A 19467-nucleotide genomic window follows, 5' to 3' on the forward strand; every position below is an offset into this window, starting at 1 on the left:
CTGGACCTATATGTTTCACATACGGATAAAAAGGCAGGGGGTGACTCGCACACACATTAAATGGGCCCCCCAAAACAGTCGCTAGCACATTACAGTGACGTAGCAACAAGGGGGCAACATGGCATGAGGTGCTGAGGGTGGAGAGGTATACCAAGGCTCTCAGAGCAATCGCGGATGCCGGTCAAGACCCCTACAAGCACTTACTGGATATACTTCCTTCCTCCGAGCATTTCTGCTCTAGCGGTACACCACTCAAGCCAGCCAATGAAGGCAAGCAAGAGGTGGGAGATCCTGTTCCTCGTCAGTGTTCACTCTGGACAACCAATAAAGGCAAGCCAGAGATGAGGAACAGGGGTTCTCCCCGGCATCGGGTGGGTGGGGTCGCTAATGCCCAACAGCTCGCCACAAGCTGCCCTGCCTTATTATTATTATTATTATTTGTCGGTAACGGAGCAAGACGCGCATCGAGCACATCAAGATGTGACAAAAGCTTTGCATCGCGCTCACTCATATCGCGCGGCCCCGAGAGCGAAATCGACGGGGAATAACTTCCGTCACGTAGTAATTAGGGCATGCAATACCGCAATACCGGTATTCGTAATACCGGTATTAGGGACAAAATTCACGCTTTTTTCAATACCGGTATTGAAAGTTAATACCGGTATTGAAGTAATACCGGAATCGAACTTTTTTAGGCTATAATAAAGCGATTAAGATATAGTATTCCTATGTACTGTGAAAGCGCACTTGTTTCCAACCGTTTCATGCAGTTTTCGGCCGTTTGATATCTTCTGTTGTCCATGCGTAAACGGACACTGGATGTAAAAATAATAATTTATTGTAAAATTTAAACTCAATTCTCGTAAAAACATATTACAAAATACTGAATTTCATTGCTTTTTCTCGTTTTATTTTGACCTATACGACCTTTAATCACAATGCCATTTATTACAAGGAAATCTAATACCGGTATTAATACCGGGATCCCGGTATTGAGTTGCAATACCGGAACTCAATACCGGTATTGAAAATAGTTCCGGTATTGCATGCCCTAGTAGTAATGTGCGCGTCTTGCGCCCGTGCTAGCCCTTCAGGAGTCACCCCTTCTTTTCTATGACTTGGAAATTCGCCAAACCATATTTGCTTCTCCATATAAATTTTGATAGTCACGTGACCTTCTCGTTAGGGAAGTATTATTACTTGCACGTGACTTTTTACTATAGAGAAGTAAATTTTTTTCGCGTTTTTCAAAAGTTGTTCAGAATGATAAGATTTTGCTTTAAAACAAAACGCAAAGAACATTGACAACAGCTGTCAGCCTGTGCTGTCACTGTCAAGTCAAGTCAACAAAACTGTCAAATTGAGAAGAGAAAGTAGGGTTATGTTTTGTAAATTTAACTTTATTTCTAATAGATTTCGGAATATTGAAACCTTATAAAAGGCGCAATTAAGACAATGGCGCTCTTAAAAACTATTTTGACTCGTCACTTTCGTAAGTTTCCCCATTCATCGTAAAACATTTATTAAACCATGAATTAAATACATAACCAATAATAATGAACTTGTATTCTTCTTACAGTGTACACTCCACGCATCGTGCCTACGATCACGCGCTTCACTTCAACCGAGTCCACTGCAGTGGCCGATGAGGACGCCCCGGTCGACATGCAGAACCCATTCAAGAAAGAACAGCGCCAGTGCATCCTGTGTCAACTGAAGATTACACCTGACTACAAGAACTACAGACTCCTCTCTCAGTTCCAGAGCCCCTACTCGGGGAGGATCTACGGCAGACACATCACCGGCCTGTGCAAGACTAAACAGCTGCAAGTTGAAGCTGAAATCAGAAAAGCACAGAACTGTGCGTACATGCCCTACTTCTATAAGGACAAGACATTCTTGAAGGACCCCAAGTTATTTGACCCGGAGAATCCTATTCGGTCACACAGATTTTAATTTCTTATGTTTAATAGTCAATAAAATTTTAATGTAGAGTGTAATAATAATAAAAATATTCAAAATATATCTCTTATTTAATTAAATCAAAATGCATAACTTAAATGTTAATTATTACACTGCTAGTGGTGAAAATTATAAAATTCTATCAAGAATAATGTTGGCATCATCTGGACTAGTGAAGCAGTCATTATCTGAATCATAGCCAACCAGGGCAGATGGTATTTTTAACATTTGCAGTATCTCGGAGTAGTCCATGTATTGTTTCTCCGGGAACTTAGACTTCATCAGGTCCATGAGCTCTGCCAGGGCATCTTGGCACCCTTTCTTCCATTTCTTTATTAAATTTCTTAGATCTTCTGTTTCATTGGTCATGGCTTTAGCTAAAATTAAGTTTTTCTTCATTTCAATTTTAGCTTTTAGGTCATCAATGTCTTTTTGTGTGACAGACCCTGTTGACTTTGCTTTCTGGGGCTTAATCACTTTATCATAAGATTTCCTTATTAGGATAGTTCTTTTACTGCTAAAATCAAAGTCATCATCATCATCAAATGACATTTGTGATATTGGTTTATTCACAACAATTTTCTTTGGTATACTTTTATCTTTGTGTTTATGACTCAAATTTGTTTTAGCAGGTGTTTTCAAGTCTGAAATAGAAGTGCTCTTATCTTCTAATTTCTTAAGTTTATTTGGTCTCTTTTCAGTATCAGTAAAGTCATCTTCATCATCATCTAAAGCTAGCTGTCTTGGACGCTTTTTCATTTCAACATCTATGTTTTCAACACTTGCTTTCTTAGTAATAGTGCTCAGAGGTGCTTCATCTGAATCTGAGTCAAATAAAGCTTGTGACACAAGGTTTGGTTTATTTTTTTCTTCAAATATTTTTTTTTCTGTCTTGTCACAGCTATTATCTTTTTTTGTAATAGCATTCTTATTTATTTTTCTCTGTATAACTACAATGCACTCCTTAGTTAGGTTATTAGGGCTGTTTTCTTTTACTGAATATGAATAATCTTTTTCAGGAGATGGTATCAAAGTATTTTCTTCGTTTTTATTGTCCAATTCCGAAACCTTTTCATTTTCTTTCAAGTCTTTAGGTGTTACATCAATCTTTGGAGATTTGGGCTTCTTCATGCTCTTAGATTTACTTTTAACTGGCTTAGAGATAGTCTTCTCATCTTTATTCATATTAGTATCTTTATTCTCTAATATATTGTCTGCAACATTAGTACAAGGTCTTGAAATATCTTTTGGGCACTCATCTATTGAATCTAAAGACATTAAACATTTTGATTTTGACTTGCGAACACTATGCACAGATCTAAGAGGTGTTGTGACTATATCTTCATTGGCCGATGCTCTGTTCAGCACTGCGTCTTCGTTTTCTTTGCTCAGCTCGTCATGATTGGATGCAAACTGTTCACCACCACGGTTTTCCTCTTCTTTGGAGTTTGGTGTTAGTTTTATAGGATGTAGCGTTGTTTTTGTTCTATCAGAGCCCTCTCTTGGTGAGTTAGCGCTGGCTAAAGGAGACACAAAAGGTGAAGGTCCAGATTTTCTCCATTTCTTTGAGAGGCCAACTCGTCTGCATGGAGTTAGATGAGATTTGCTGATGCCGCCGGGTGTCTTAGGAGAATCATGTCGCGAGTTACTCCCGGGTTTCACAGAAGACACGTTGCTCATGGCTGGAGTGCTGGAATAGTGTCTTATTTGTTTGTTTTTATCTAGTCTTTATTTACATTTTGTGACAACCGCAATCCTTGTGTTTTTGTGAAGTTGTTGTCAAAAATGACATCAAATGATCAACTTTTTTTCCCGCCATTTGTGATTTATCTCAAACCTCAGAATAATAATAATAAAATTTAAAAAATCTCACTTCGGATGAAACAAAGTTTAGCGCACGTTTCAAAGTAATTTTGAGTTTTTTAACACTTTTTGGATTTCTTGAGTGTGAAAGTGAAGCGTTTTATTTTGAGACTTTAAAGCTCAGAATAATAACCTCATTGTTATCTTCCGATCAACGGTATACGGTCGTTTCTACGCAACACGAAGTAGACGTCCTTGACAAAGTTGACAAACTGTCACTGTCATTTCCAATCGAAAAAAAATCGCCCAAAAATATTTGGTGCGATTACGAACACAATATTGTGTAATATTCCGTAAGCAGAGATTTAACGAGTAAGAGACGTGACCAGTACTTCGCACGCGTGGTCTTTTAGAATATAAGCTAGAAGTGTTATCTACGAAACCGATCCGAAAAAACATTACATAATGCCGCTGCTGAGGCTGACGACGGGCACCTTCGGGCAGCTGCGCTCGCTGGCCACGTCCGCCGCGCTCGCCAAGCGCGTCAAGACCTTCTCCGTGTATCGTTGGAACCCCGACGAGCCCGACAAGAAGCCCACCATGCAGAACTACGAGGTGGACCTGGACGAGTGCGCGCCTATGGTGCTGGACGCGCTGCTGAAGATCAAGAACGAGGTGGACCCCACGCTGACGTTCCGGCGCTCGTGCCGCGAGGGCGTGTGCGGCTCCTGCGCCATGAACATCGACGGCGTCAACACGCTGGCCTGCATCAGCCACATCGACACGGATGTCAACAAGCCCTCCAAGATCTACCCGCTGCCGCACATGTACGTGGTCAAGGACCTGGTGCCGGACCTCACCAACTTCTACCGCCAGTACCAGTCCATCGAGCCGTGGCTGCAGCGCGACAAGGAGGCGGCCAAGGGCAAGGAGGTGCAGCTGCTGCAGGACGTGAAGGACCGCGAGAAGCTGGACGGGCTCTATGAGTGCGTGTTCTGCGCCTGCTGCTCCACCAGCTGCCCCTCCTACTGGTGGAACGGGGACAAGTACCTTGGCCCCGCCGTGCTCATGCAGGCGTACCGCTGGATCATTGACTCGCGTGATGACGCCACGGCCAAGCGCCTCGACCGCCTCAAGGACACCTACTCCGTGTACCGCTGCCACACCATCATGAACTGCACCAGGACCTGCCCCAAGGGACTCAACCCCGGCCGCGCCATCGCACAGATCAAGACTCTGCTCTCAGGTATTGTAAAGAAAGAGACTCCCATCCTGGACCCGGCAGGCCTGGAGAAGCAGCAGGCAGCTAACCACTAATGTAATGACTATTTAATGAAGGATCTAGGCAATGTCTTTAGATTAAAGGCTGAAAAGTACTTAATAAGCACCAACACAGTTTTGTGACTCACATCTTGTAAATTACAGACAGGTTTAAGCAAGGTTTGTGCTCTAATCTTAACTAATGTCATTTTAAACCTGAAATAGTTGACAATATATTGAAAACTCTTTTGAATTATGAACTTTGCAACTTTTATACCCACTTCATAGATATTTTTATTGGCCTTTCTTTCTAAAGACTATACAGGAGTATAATAAGGAAAGTATTACTTCATGACTATTGCAGAAGTCTAATTTTAAGTATTTTGTGAAAACATACATTAGTAAGTTATTTTGCAGTTTTATTATCATGCGGTGTATTTATTCTTCATCCTGTAAAGTGTAACATTCAGCATTTTTAGTTAAATGGATTATTCTCGTAATGAACTTGGCTTGTAATTTGTTTTATAATTAAACATTTTATTTCTTTACTAATAGTCTTTTAATTATTCTATTGTTGTATGATCTATTTATTAATGGTCTTAATGTGGGAGTTGCCTAATGTCCATGCCTACAAGCTTTGATAAATAATGAATATTGATATTGTTCTATCCAATTGTTTATCTTAGCATACAAGTTATACAATGCTAGTGCGCCTGCAGCTTAGTCAAAGTGTTATGCAACAATCTACCTACACCATCATAAATTCGCTAGCTTGTCTGCGTAAACTCTCAGTGCAGGTTCCACATAATGGCATTTTATGTAGGTTCTGTTATTATGCCTAAATATTCTGAAAGAGTAAAATGCAATTGTCATTAGGTGGAATATAATTTATTTCTCTATTTTATACAATCGACTACATTATATTATGTAAGTATTTTATAAATCTCAACACAAATTCAAATACTTTCAAACTTAAATTATAACTACACAACACTTTATATTAATAGAAGAATCTCTTAAATCTTAAGAAGGTGAACGAAATATCCTAGATAGGATAAAGTTTTACAGTAGTTAATCATTCAAATCATAACAGCTCCAAGACTGATTGTATGTTACCAAGAACAATGATAGTGGATTCTCACTGGCAATAACAAGTTAGGTATTTTCAACATCACTGTAGTCCATTCATTACTTTGTTGATAAATTCTTGAAGTTTTTAGGACATTTACTTATTTGTCATCATTATCCACTGCTGGACACAACCCTCGTGAATAAAGCATCAAATGCTGTATGACCCACACTTTCGAATGATGTACCGACAGGATTCCATGGTTATAGACGTCTTCATGCTTTGAGGAATAACCAAGGACAATATTATTTCCTATTCAATTCCCTCCTATACTTACGTGTTACGTGCCTTACAAGGACGGTTACAATCATGTTACAATACGCTCAAACTCTCAACTATCTAATCTTCACCCTTTATCCGAATTTACAAATCATATTAAATATTCAAAATACAGAGGTAGTACAGCTGTGAAGTGCGCCATTTCACCACCAAGTATCTCTTCACTCATTTCCAAACCCGACTATTATTTCTATCCTCATGACTCATGACAAATGTATGCACACTAGAGCGCAGCACTGTGCCGTCTGGCTCGCGGCCAATCAACGTCCCGACATCCTTCGAAATTCTAAGAACAAGATGGCGGCCGCGGCCTAAGTGACGTTGTTCCGGCGCGACAGGAAGTGCAGTTTCGGCTTGTAGAGGTCGCTGGTGTCGTAGCGCTGCGCGGGCGCGCGGGGGGCGCGGCGCGGGGGCGGGGGGGAGTCCTCGTAGTTCTCCACCGACTTGTCGCTCGACGGGCTGTTGGCGTGCACTGTGGAGGAGAGTAACGTCAGACGGAGAAGTATGGTTAAATAACGATCACCCACATAACAATGATGCTTAAATCCTACTGATATTATAAATTCGAAGCTTTGTGAGTAAGTATGTGTGTATGTTTGTTACTTCTTCCCGTCAAAACGGCTGAACGATTTTAATGAAATTTGGTATGAAGTTAGCTGACACCCTGGATTAACACATAGGCTATTTTTTTAATCCCGGAATTCCCACGGGAAAACTTTTTAAGGCGAAACGAAGCTCGCGGGAACAACTAATATTATTATATAGTTGTTGCCAATGTGCCGAGGTGGTAAAATAAAGGTAGAGGCTCTGCTAAGCAGATGGCTCATATAGAACAGCAACTGTGTACATACCTGTCTTCCGTGGCCGCGGCAGCCCCACGCGCCGCGCCTTGCCCAGGTACTTGGACTTCGAGATGATGTTCGTGCTTCTCAGGCTGTTTGTGAGCTCCTCTGTTTCTGAAATATATTTTGAAAATGTTTCATTTATAATTACATACTTCACTGAGAATCCAACTTTTAACTGTGAATTTAAATTGTATATTTTTTTCTTATTAAATGCGTGTTACCAGTTACAACTTAAGCTATGTCATATTTTAAGTTATATTCAAGTTAAAGTCAAAAGTTTATTCATCCTATAAATTTTTTTTTTTCTGATGAACGTCAATTTTTACAAAATAGCAAAATACGTCGTTTGGCTAAGGAGCTCTTTCTTTCTTTAAATTGATTACTGCACAAATATAAATAAGTTACCAAACTACAAAGGGTGGTATAACATTCTCCCGTACTAACCTTCTGTAGTGGAAGTGATTTGATCCGAGCCACTGATCTTCCTGATCTTGTTCGGCGTGAGCACCTGTCGGTTGTTGTTGTCAGGGTCACCACCGGCACTCCTCTTGATCCCCGTTCGGGGTGAATCCATGTCGGGGTCACCACTCCGCTTGATCGCCGCTAGGGATGGATCCATGTCGGGGTCACCATTACACTTGCTCGCTAGGGATGTATTGTCCGGGTCTCTGCGGTTGCACCCGGCTAGGGACAACTCCACGTCGGGGTCACCACTGCGCTTGTGGGAAGTCTCAATGCGGCTCTCTGCACAGATCGCGATCCGAGGCATCTTGCTCGGAGACCCGTCCGCTGTAGAATAGAATAGAATTTTGTTTCAGACCAAGTCACACACACAAACAAAACATGAGAATGCAATACTTAAAGTTTGTAAACGGTAATGTATTAAACGGTATAAGGATCTGTCAATCAAACGTCATAGGGCTCATGCTATATTTCAACTTCAATCTTTGGTTGTGGCTCTATGCTTTGTGTGACTAACACAGCAAATTCCGCCAAATTCGGTTGTAGTAAGGGACACATATGTATATATAGTTGTCTTAACGGTAATTTAGATATATTTACAAGGTAATACATGCTATATTTTACAAAGTATAATAGTAACAAAGTCACATCTAATATCGACAAAGTATGAAGCATACCTATAACCCCGCCGAGTATGATCTCCATGACCTGCTGGCGAGACGTGGTGGTCAACATGTCTTCCAACCTGGCCGCGTAGTCGCCCGACCAGTCGTCCAACCGGCCCGCGCAGTCGCCCGACACGTCCAGCGATCTGTCGGACCGCGCGGGGCTTAACAACTGAATACACTCTGAAGGTGATTTCATCGCTTCTTCGGTCTTTATTGGTATGACTATTTCTTTGTTGGTGAAGTCTATGTCTATTGTAGCTTTAGGCAGCTTGATGTGGCCATTCTTGTGTAAGGATACGACGTCGTACCCGCCCAGTTCTTGTGCCGCCATTTTGAACACGTTTTCGTTGTAAATGTCGCAGTTGACAAGAAACAGTTTTCTAGTTGCGTTCTCTGTGAACGCTTTGAGGAACTTGGAGTATTGGTCGCTGTATAATTCAGCGTTGTATTTCTCCAGTTGACCGAAGAACTGTAATTCGCCGTTCTGTTCTACCGCGGGCATCTCTTCCGGGACCCCGATTATGTCATTAATCATCTTCTTGTCTATGAAATCGTTAAGATTCGTGTTAGCCTCTTTGTTATTTTCTTCAATCTGCGCAAAGTAATCCGTCTTTGTCTCTATTTCGTAAGCAGTGACGTTACCATCTGCCTCCATACTGCTATTCTCCTCGTCAGTGTCCATGAAATTAGTGATATTATCCACCTCCTTCTGTATTTCCGCGATCGACTCTATGGTCTCCTCCTCATCATTGAAAGACATCACGTCTGTGTTTGTTCTCTGTGCTTCCTGATCCTCAACCCTATGCTCAGTCTCCGTTTCTTGTGCGACAGTATCAACATGTGAGATGTCTTCTGCGTGGTTGACACATGCGAACTCTAGCTCGGGACCGCAGGGGGTGCGGGGGGCGGTGCGGGGGCCGGGGGCGCGGGGGCCGGGGGGACGCTCCTGCGCCTGGAACTCCAGCAGCAGCGCCGCCTCCTGGTTCATCCGCCGCTGCTCCTCATCCAAGAACTTACGCATCTTCATCATTTGCCGCGCTTCTTGTAGATTCGAGGCGAATTTAGGCTTTTTTAGCACGACCTCGGGCATGGCGAGGCGGGGGGAGGGGGGCGGGGCGTCCAGGTGCTCCACGCGCACGACGCGGCGCGCCAGCAGGGCGTCCCGCGCCCGCGAGCCGCCCGTGGGGCGCCGCTCGCCGTCGCTCGGACTAGTACCACTGCTGGTAGAACTCGGCTTTGACCCGTCCTTGTTTTCCTTCTTGCTGTCGGTGGTTTTAGAGCTGACGTGGTTGTGTGAGGACTTGGAAGATGAGCTGTGTCCGTCGTTGGAGTCCCGGTCGGTGTCCCTCCTTGCGCGGCCCCGCCCCGACGCGCTGTGGTGGTCGTCCGGCTCCTTCTTCTCCTTCTTCTCTTTATCCTTCTCGTTCTTGCTCCGGCTACTGGAACCGCTGCTCTTCCTGTCCTTGTCTGACCTGTGGGAGCTTTTAGAGTCTCTCGAGGATCTGTGGTCTTTAGAGCTGGATTTTTCGCTTCTGTCCCGATTGCTGGAAGATGACTTTTTATCGTCAGGTCTGCTGGAGTGTCGGTGTCCAGAGCGATGGCTCGAGCTCTTGTGTGACGAGCTGGTCCGTTGTCTCGACGACTCTCTGTCGTCTTTCTTGTCGTTCCTATCGCGCGATCTGTCGCGATGGCTCGATGATGACTTGGATTTGGAGCTGTGTTCGTCGCGAGGTTTCTTGTCGTCTCGCTTGTCTCGGGAGTGCTTGGACTCGGAGCGGCGGCGCGAGTCTCGAGAGCGACTCGACGACTTGTGAGAACTCTTCCTCTCCTCCGACTTTCTCTCCTTCTTCTTCACATCCTGTGACGACTGCTCTGGTTCCACGGGTGGTTTCACCTCAGTGTTGGTCTTGCTGTTGGCGTCACTCTCGTAATCTATCTGCAGATTGTTGCTGTTTGAACTCTCCTCGTACACTGGCGTGGCGAACTTGTTTATGTTCACTTGATTCTCGAACTGATATGCCAAGTTTGTACTCTCCGCTTCTTTTTTTTCAGTTTTAACATCGGAATTGTTTTCATCGGACTTGGATTCAATGGAGAACCTGAAGTTGGCCGGTTCTTTATTGTCTTCATGTTTGATTTCCCGCGGATTGTCCTCGAAGGCTTGTTGCGCGTCGCAAGAGTTCTCGTCATCGAAGTTTCTCACTGGAGTGAGCGGCGACATATTTCTTCTCAGATCTGACGAGTCGGAGCTGGAATCTTCGTCATCGCTGTTGATAGGTTTAAACGTCTTCTCGTCCTTGTCTGGCGCTGGCACGTCATTGTCTTCAGGCATGGGTGCATCGGGCAGCGGTATATCGGAGTCCTTGGGCAGTTCAATCTTGGCGAGATCTATCTTGGGTATGGTGTACCCGGCGAGCTTGTTCTCTGGCTTGTGTTCTACATCTGCACTATCAGAGCCGTGAGACGTAAGGTCACTAATTCCGGACAGCTGCGTCTCCTCCTTCTCCGCTTCAGTCACTTCGTCTTTGATTTCCTCCTTCGCTTGGACGTCAACTTCCATCTTGTCTCCGGGGTCGGTGGAAGAAGTGTCCATGGCCTGCTCCTCTTTGTTGTCCTCGTCGCTGTGCACGGAGCCGGGGCTCACGGCCTCCAGGTCGGGCGGCAGCAGCCCCCCCGCGCCCCTCGCGGCCCCCCCGGCGCCCCCCGCCACCCCCGCGCCCCCCGCCGCCCCCGCGCCGCGCCGCCGCGGGATGCCCAGGTAGCTGTACACCAGCTCCTCTACCTGGAATAGGAAGGTTGCAATGGTATGAAATTCATCATAAATACAGAATGAAAATTGCACATAATAAATTAAGGTATGTCTATTGTCTACTATCATTTCACTCAGTGAAAGTGGAGAAAAGTGTTCCAGTTACAAATGATTATTTATTTGCATCGATATTTTTTACTTTATCATGTAAAAGCTATCGAAACTGGGGTGAACCATTATGCCGTATACCCCACTGAGTCATAGGTTACCAAAAAGACAACAAATGACTGAGTGAGTACCAGAGCAGTATGAGTCTATTACAATAAATGAGTGAGTACCAGAGCGGTATGAGTCTACAATGAGTCAGATTACCTGTGGTATGAAGACGGAGGCCACCTTGGGGTTGACGACCTGGTCCACGATGCGCTCCACGCCCTGCTCCAGGTAGTTGCCGCTGGAACACAATGTGGAGATAATTCAGTGAGTTGTAAGGACAGTTTAATACATCAAGGTCTCATAATGTATTTTATTTATTTATTTATTTATTATAAGCCTCCTATAATGTAACATTCAAATCAGTATTTAAGTATGTATAAAGTAACACAATTCATGCATTATTCATATTAATGGTAATTGTTTAAGTTTAGTTTTATATAATTCAATATTATATTTATTTAATTTATTCAGTAGTATTTATTTGTATATCATAATAATATATTTATGTGTTTGCATGCACTTGAACTATATATTTTATAGGTCATCCCATTGCTGGGCAAAGGCCTCCCCCATTTTCTTCCAGGTAAGTTTGTTGGCGGTGCATCGTGTCCAGCACTCCCCTGCTCCAGTGAAGCCCGCCAGCTCGTCGCGCCAGCGCGTGGCCGGGCGGCCCACGCCCCGGGTCGAGTATCGGGGACACCACTCAGTCAGCTCCTTTGTCCATCTTCCATCAGTTTGCCTCATGATATGGCCAGCCCATTTCCACTTTAGTTTTTTGGCATGTCGAATCACATCTGTTAGTTTGGTTAATTTTCTAAGCTCTGTATTGTGTGTTTTTTCTATTAGTTTTTTGTTTAATATGCTTCTTTCCATTTTGCGTTGAGTTATCTTTAACCTTTTAATGTTGTTCTTCGTCGGCGCCCATGTTTGTGCTCCGTATGTTAAGACTGGTAGTATACAGGAGTCAAAGACTTTGGCCTTTAATTTCATAAGAATTTGTTTGTTTTTAAATATGTGTTTTAGGCTCCAAAATCTTTTCCATCCATTATTTATTCTTCTGGTTATTTCTTCATTGTCTTGATTTTTGAACGAAACTGTTTTGCCTAGATAGATAAAGGTTTCGACTTGTTGTAGTTCTAAGTTTTCGACGGATATGTGTATAGGTTCGCTTGTATTTGTCATCACCTTTGTTTTCGATATATTTAACTCCAACTTCTTTGCATTTGATGTTTAGTTCCTTGATCATTTGTTGCAGTTCTTTTTCTGTGTTTCCGAACAGGGCAATGTCATCAGCGAAACGGATATTTGATAAATATTTGCCATTAATGTTTACTCCCATACTCTCCCAGTTCAATGTTCTAAACACATGTTCTAGAACAGAGTTGAAAAGTTTGGGGGACATGCAGTCTCCTTGTTTAACTCCATTGTCTATACTAAACGCTGATCCTAATTGGTCCAGTTTTATTCTAGCTGAGCTAAGTTCGTATATTTTTTTAATAGTATTTATGTATCTCATATCTACTCCATCTTTAAGTAGTGCTTGCCAAACGTATTGGTGGTTTATAGAATCGAATGCCTTCTGGAAGTCAATAAATGCGATAAAGAGCGGTAGTTTATATTCGTTTGTTTTTTCTATCAATTGTTGCATGGTATGAAGGTGGTCGGTAGTGCTATATCCTCTTCTGAAGCCGGCTTGCTCTGGAGGCTGTTGTTCATCTAGGCATTGTGTGATCCTTATCAATATTATTTTGGAGAATACTTTGTAGATCGTCGAAAGAATGCTGATAGGACGATAGTTATTGATGTCATCTGCATTGCCCTTTTTAAGAAGGAGAATTATCGTCGAAATAAGCCACTGTTCTGGTATTTCCTTTTTGTCCAATTTGCTCATTATTTGATCTTACCAGGCCATGCACCTCTGCCTACCCTGCAAGGGAGTACATTAGTACAAGGCGTGAGTGCGTGTTTTTTTATTTAATCTTATTATGAGTTACAAAACTATAGTGTGAGTTAGGTTGGTTTTTAAAACCCAAAGAAAAAGAGGGGTACTTAGGTATTATAGGTTTAACGTGCCTGTGGTAGCATAGTTCCTAAATGGCTGAACCAATTTTTGTTTAGTTTTTTTTTTAGTCATAGTTATAGGTGGTTGTGTGCAATGTTACCCTGAGTGTCTAAGACATATTTTATCCAAATCGGTTTAGCTGTTACAAAGTAACGCAACTTTAAGTGTTGATTGTTAGGGTTATTTAATTTTTTATGGTTACTAACTCAAGTATGTGTTTCCGGAGCTTCTCCCTGAGCTGGTTCTTGTTGAGGCCGGGGCGCCACGGCGTGCGCGCGAGGAAGCCCGCCACGGAGCCCTCCACGCGCTGCCGCAGGTTCTGGTACGCGGGCCGCGTGTCCACGTCCGACATGCACTCCTTGCGGAACTGGGGAGATATTAGATGTACCTTTAGGGTCGGCGCCCATTATCGGCATCGGCAGGCATCAGGAAATACCATAATACATTAACTTCATGGAAATAAAGTTGATTTTTCTATGATAATATGGACACTAACAAAAATACCACTTCAAAATGAATCGTGGAAATTTCTACTTTATTACGATGTTACAATATAATACAATTTATCATCAACCATCTTGATTTCTACTTTATTACGATGTTACAATATAATACAATTTATCATCAACCATCTTGATGCCTGCTGAGGCCGATAATGGGCGCCGACCATTAGACCTTAGACTGTTTTAAATAGCATGCGGATTTGGTCATGCACGGGGGATTTGCCATGCAAGCATTCATACAAGTATTCATTGTAACACAGGAAAATGGTGCTTGGGTGATGAAACCCGCATGCTGTTAAAAACAGACTTATGATGTGCACAGTGTTGTTTAGTATACACATGCATTCCATAATAGCTAACATATGAACTTTAAGTAAATATACATTTATTATAAAAAGTACCCAGTTATAAATGTAAGTTTTTTATTTAAGCCTGGTTTCCAGTCCCAGTTACAATTGTGGATATCAAGTCTCTGAGCCCCCAATGGGGTTCTGTATGGCTCAATAATGTCAACAATATTCTAACTAAGATTTTAATCTAAAACTAGAGAACACAGTTTCCATTTCAATGTAAATAAAAGTATTGATTTTAAAAGGCTGTCTCATTCACAAATTGTTTGTGTAAAATAAAGAACATTTTATTTTCTTAACATTGATCAATATCTATGCCAATGTGAAATCAAAAATTACAAATATGACAATATTTCTCCTTAAACTAAAGAGGAAACTAGTTTAGTCAAGGCAGCTTAAATATTGAGTTAAGGAAGGTCAATCACCATTTGCTCTGAATGAGAACCACTGTAACTGAAGGTTATTTACTCTACTGTTGTTGTGTTGTTAACTTGGTAATAGCCAAGAAATAGTACTAAATTTCTTTGGTTGAACTTTAATACAGCATTTGGTAGCCTAACTGGAGGCAAATGAGAGATAAGCTGAATATTCGATTTTGGTAACCTTGTAAAATGGCGATATGGAATACTAGGGCAAAATCATAAAATGCGATATTTACCTTATCAAATATACCCTTGGACTTGAGCTCGTAGACTAGTTGATCGACCAAACGAGGATCACCAGGCATCGTGTACTGTACATGAGACATTTTCACACAAATGCGATCGATCTCTCACTGTGCACTGAATTTTTGGTAGATAAATTTTATAGATTTAAGTCGAACTCCAGTGAAAAGAATACATGTTGTGCAATTAGACAATAGTTGTAAATTATGACTGAGGTAGAATTTTATTAAATATTCTATTACTTATTTAAAATAAAACTTTGCTTTCCGACAATCACTTCACTTCAAGAAATATTAATTTTTCATGAAAAAAAAACAATGCTTACTTTACAGACTAAGTAAGTGACAGCAGATTCACAGACTAAGCTACCCTCGAGACGAAAGTCTCTTTCTCTGAGGGATGCCGAGGGAGCATTTTCTTCTTTTCTGTCTTTTCTTTATGTAATGAGACCGGTTTCAGTTGTATGGGAGATGTATTTAGGTATTTTCTTGTTAATTTGTCATCATCCAGTCATATTTTATTAAAGATATACCTACCATAATAATACGCAGTTATAGCAAAAACAATACGCACGTATAAGTATTTCGGTCGATGCTAGGTGGCGCTCCTGTCACTTTGTTTTGTTTATGTTTTCGTTCAAAAGTTTAACGTCCATCATTGATTTAAAACTGTGGGATTAAAATGAATAATCATCTAAATGAAGATACTGGCCATGTTCTCGATACTACCATTGCAAGAGAACAGTTTGAGCGGCTAGCTTCAGGTAATTATTCAGATTATCTTTCTTCCGCATATGCTCTTACCTCTTACTCTACACATAAATTCGTAATTTTAGTAATTTTACCGACCAATATCTGACAGAAGTCAGAAGTGAATTTTGTAAACATAACCTCAAATGAGTAAAAGTTTTTACGATTTAAAATTGAAATAAACCTCGAAACATGAACAAATTATCATCTTTAACAATAAAACAAATTCACCAGGCGTATCGCGATAAACTATTAACACCCACTAGCTTCATAGATCAGTGTATAGAGAAAACTAAGCAGACGAAGCATTTAAACGCTTTTGTGACTGTAACTGAGGAAATAGCTGAGAACCATGGCATGGAGAGCGAAAAGAGACTTTACAAGGACAAGAAAATGAAGGCTTTGGATGGCATCAGCGTGGGCGTGAAGGACAACTTCTGCACCAAAGACGTCCCCACGACCTGCGGGTCCAATATGCTGCGCGGCTTCCGGCCCACGTACGACGCCACGGTGGTGGCGCGGCTTCGCGGCGCCGGCGCCTGCCTGCTTGGCAAGTGCAACCTCGACGAGTTTGCCATGGGCTCCGGCACCGTCGACTCCATATTCGGCCCCACTCGGAACCCGTGGGGCTACGACGAGCAGGACTGGAGGATCACCGGCGGCAGCTCGGGCGGCAGCGCGGCGGCGGTGGCGGCGGGTGCGGTAACCGCGGCGCTGGGCTCGGACACCGGCGGCTCCACACGCAACCCCGCCGCCTACTGCGGGCTCGTCGGCCTCAAGCCCACCTATGGACTGGTCTCACGATACGGTCTCATACCTCTAGTTAACTCTATGGATGTCCCAGGCATCCTCACTAGAACTGTGGAAGATGCCGCCGTAGTCCTCAACTGTATCGCTGGGCCTGATGATTTGGATTCAACAACCATTAAAAAAGAATTCAAGCCAGTGTCTATAAAAGAGGACTTTGATCTGTCTAATGTAAGAATAGGAATACCAAAAGAGTATTACTGTGAGGGTATGAGTGAGGAGGTGGTAGACACGTGGAGGAAGGTTGCAGATTTGCTTGAAAATGAAAAGGCCCAAGTGAGATCCGTATCCATGCCGCACACGTCCATATCTATCGCAGTGTACTCCATCCTGAACCAGTGTGAGGTGGCCAGCAACATGGCACGGTACGACGGGCTCCAGTACGGCCTGCGCACAGACAAAGACTACTCAACAGAGGAACTTTACGCTTCATCTCGGTCACAAGGCTTCAACAATGTAGTGCGATCCAGAATATTCACTGGAAACTATTTCTTACTAGCTCGAAACTATGAGAAGTACTTCATGAAGGCATTAAAACTGCGCAGACTGATATCAGATGACTTCACCAAAGTGTTTGACATAGACACAGGAGTGGACATCCTGTTGACGCCGACCACTCTCTCTGAGGCTCCACTGTACTCTGAGTTCTGCTCGCTGCACAACCGCGACCAGTGCGCTCGGCAGGACTACTGCACGCAGGCGGCCAACCTGGCGGGCGCGCCGGCCGTGGCGCTGCCCGCGGCGCTGTCCCGCCGCCGCCTGCCGCTGTCGCTGCAGCTCACCGCGCCGCCGCTGGCCGAGGACCTGCTGCTCAATGTCGCCAGGAAGATCGAGCGCCTCGTCAACTTTCCCACTATAGATAGTGTCAATAATGTGATTAGCTTGTAGTTTTGTTGAATAGTTTATTTAATTGTTAATAAAATAGGATGTTTGCATATTAATGAATTTCATTTCAACAAATACATTTCCTGGGTATACCTATTAGGTAATCGATTTATTACCACACTCCATTCAACGCCCAACAAAACCAAGCACCCAAGCACTAAACAGCCACACTTGCAGCGGCCACCGCGTCTCAGACCCTGGAGAAGCTGAACATCAGCGCATCCACCCTGCCGAGTGCGAGCCGGGGCCTGATGGTGCGCCTCGCCGCCGCCGCGCGGGGGGCGTCCCCGGGGCCGCTGGGGCCGCCCCCCGACCCCGCGGGGCTGGCGCTGCGCCGCGCCGCCGCCACCGCACAGGCTCTAGACGACGACTACCAGATCCTCACGCTGCAGCACAAGATAAAGGAGGTGCAGCTCAAGATCAACAGGAATGCTAAGGTGAGTCTCCTTGGCTTTGTCCCGACAAAGTCGTGGCAATCAGGAGGTTGTGGGGATTGCTGATATGTTAATAAATCCGTTATTGTTCACTGCTGGATATAGGCCTGTCCAAAGGACCGCTTGGGACCGCTACAACACTAGTCTCGGTGTTTCTTTTCCAACCACTATCGGCGATGACCAGTATTGGGTCCCCTCATTAGAATCGCGTTTACGGCGCGGCAGAGCGACTGATGATTCCAATGGAAATTATATAAGTCTACCGTGCAGCGTCCGCCATAGTTCGTGCGTTGTCGGATGCCGCATTAGAGACGCTCAATGACGGTGTGTGATGATGTTCAACAACTAACAATTCCTACCCACAAAAGTACCTACAGCATTAATTTATCTACCCGCAGTTCATCTCGAGCCTCACCTCCACGCTGTCAGAGGCGCGCGGCGGGGCCGGGGTCGCGGGGGGCGCGGCGGGGGTCGCGGGGGGTGCGGGGGGCGCGGCGGAGCGGCTCGCGGCCGACCTGCGCGCGCACCGACACAAGCTCACCGCCTACAAGGACAGCGCTGATAAGGCCAAGGTGACTATTGTTTTGGACTTTACCTCCGTCCGATCTATCAGCTAAAAGATTGCTCATGTTATCTCACACTGACTCATGCTACTACTTTTATATTCATCCACAACGACAAGAAGTATCGAACCCAGACCTTCTTCTAGTGCTTCTCCACTACTGCAGGTTGGCAGTCAGCTCTGCATACTCCTCTCTATTCTTCGCCAAGCGCATCGGCTGTTCTACTCTGGCCACTCCCGTCCATTCTCTTATGTTACGGAGCCACGACTTCCTGCTTCTGCCCACGCATCTTTTCCCCTCTATAATGACCTGAAGAAGTCGGTATCATCGTCCTTACAACCCCGCTATCCTAACGTGTAACCCTCGTCCCTCAGAACAAGTACTCGATGCTGGAAGTGGCGGGCGAGTTGGAGCCGGGCGTGTTGCGAGAGGGCTGCGCGCGCGCGGCGGCGGCGGCGGCGGCGGCGGCGCGCTGGGCGCGGGCGGCCGAGGACACGGAGTGCACGCGCCGGCTGCGGCAGCAGACCTTGAAGCTGCAGCTGTCGTGATGACTAGTGGTTTTTTTCCTCTAGTGGTTTTTCTCCTCAGTGGTGATGACGATACAGCATGTAGTAGGTCTATGCGAGACAGGGACACAATGCAGAGGCTCGCAAGAGTATTTTTCTGTGATTTGTAATCTGCGATCAGTTTCAATCAAATAGATACATTTCATACATTTTACAGAACTTTACGCGATTACAGTAGATGTCTCTACTGGTTCCTGCACATAATCAGACAAGTTATTTAAGAGGGTCAATCTAAACAACTTTTGTTTTATAAAGTTTCTGAAATACACCGCCTGAGTCATCACACCCTTTCCGTTGGGCCACTATTTACGGGAAACCCTGCATAGCTTGGAATGATTTTGATGTTCTACATTTTAAATATGAATAGGATAAAAACGTCCCGTACTCGTAAATAGTTATTTATTTAGTTTAAGATTCTTGATAAAAACAGGCAAATATAATATAATCTAAGGGTGACTTGCATAACAAAGTTAAATAAAATTAAATAGTTTTTCTCTTGCTCTGACAGTA

The 19467-nt window shown here is 43.9% G+C and overlaps 6 protein-coding genes across 6 annotated transcripts; 4 read left to right on the forward strand and 2 right to left on the reverse strand.

Annotated features, from left to right (window-relative positions):
- Positions 1-1371: 1371 nt before the first annotated feature.
- On the forward strand, positions 1372-2023 carry LOC105379959 (28S ribosomal protein S18c, mitochondrial). The gene is made up of 2 exons (XM_011549435.3): positions 1372-1492; positions 1580-2023. The coding sequence occupies exons 1-2, from the start codon at positions 1456-1458 to the stop codon at positions 1954-1956; spliced, it is 414 nt and encodes a 137-aa protein (XP_011547737.2). The 5' UTR covers positions 1372-1455; the 3' UTR covers positions 1957-2023.
- On the reverse strand, positions 2015-3761 carry LOC125490685. The gene has a single exon (XM_048630691.1). It carries the CDS (start codon positions 3640-3642, stop codon positions 2092-2094), a length of 1551 nt encoding a protein of 516 aa, XP_048486648.1. The 5' UTR covers positions 3643-3761; the 3' UTR covers positions 2015-2091.
- A 269-nt stretch (positions 3762-4030) lies between these two features.
- LOC105379961 (succinate dehydrogenase [ubiquinone] iron-sulfur subunit, mitochondrial) lies at positions 4031-5573 on the forward strand. Its single transcript, XM_011549437.3, has one exon. The coding sequence runs from the start codon at positions 4231-4233 to the stop codon at positions 5080-5082; it is 852 nt and encodes a 283-aa protein (XP_011547739.1). The 5' UTR covers positions 4031-4230; the 3' UTR covers positions 5083-5573.
- Positions 5574-6245: 672 nt separating this feature from the next.
- On the reverse strand, positions 6246-15227 carry LOC119692147 (biorientation of chromosomes in cell division protein 1-like 1). Its single transcript, XM_038111435.2, has 7 exons — positions 14947-15227; positions 13642-13802; positions 11530-11611; positions 8418-11190; positions 7723-8067; positions 7285-7389; positions 6246-6905 (listed from the first exon to the last, which is right to left on the reverse strand). Exons 1-7 carry the CDS (start codon positions 15034-15036, stop codon positions 6745-6747), a joined length of 3717 nt encoding a protein of 1238 aa, XP_037967363.2. The 5' UTR covers positions 15037-15227; the 3' UTR covers positions 6246-6744.
- A 136-nt stretch (positions 15228-15363) lies between these two features.
- On the forward strand, positions 15364-19260 carry LOC105394586. The gene is made up of 4 exons (XM_038111434.2): positions 15364-15716; positions 17572-17831; positions 18227-18400; positions 18766-19260. Exons 1-4 carry the CDS (start codon positions 15635-15637, stop codon positions 18937-18939), a joined length of 690 nt encoding a protein of 229 aa, XP_037967362.2. The 5' UTR covers positions 15364-15634; the 3' UTR covers positions 18940-19260.
- LOC105394578 (glutamyl-tRNA(Gln) amidotransferase subunit A, mitochondrial) lies at positions 15785-17480 on the forward strand. Its single transcript, XM_011566483.3, has one exon. It carries the CDS (start codon positions 15895-15897, stop codon positions 17395-17397), a length of 1503 nt encoding a protein of 500 aa, XP_011564785.3. The 5' UTR covers positions 15785-15894; the 3' UTR covers positions 17398-17480.
- Positions 19261-19467: the final 207 nt, after the last annotated feature.

The sequence above is a fragment of the Plutella xylostella genome, chromosome 26, assembly GCF_932276165.1.
Source record: "Plutella xylostella chromosome 26, ilPluXylo3.1, whole genome shotgun sequence".
NCBI lineage: Eukaryota > Metazoa > Arthropoda > Insecta > Lepidoptera > Plutellidae > Plutella > Plutella xylostella.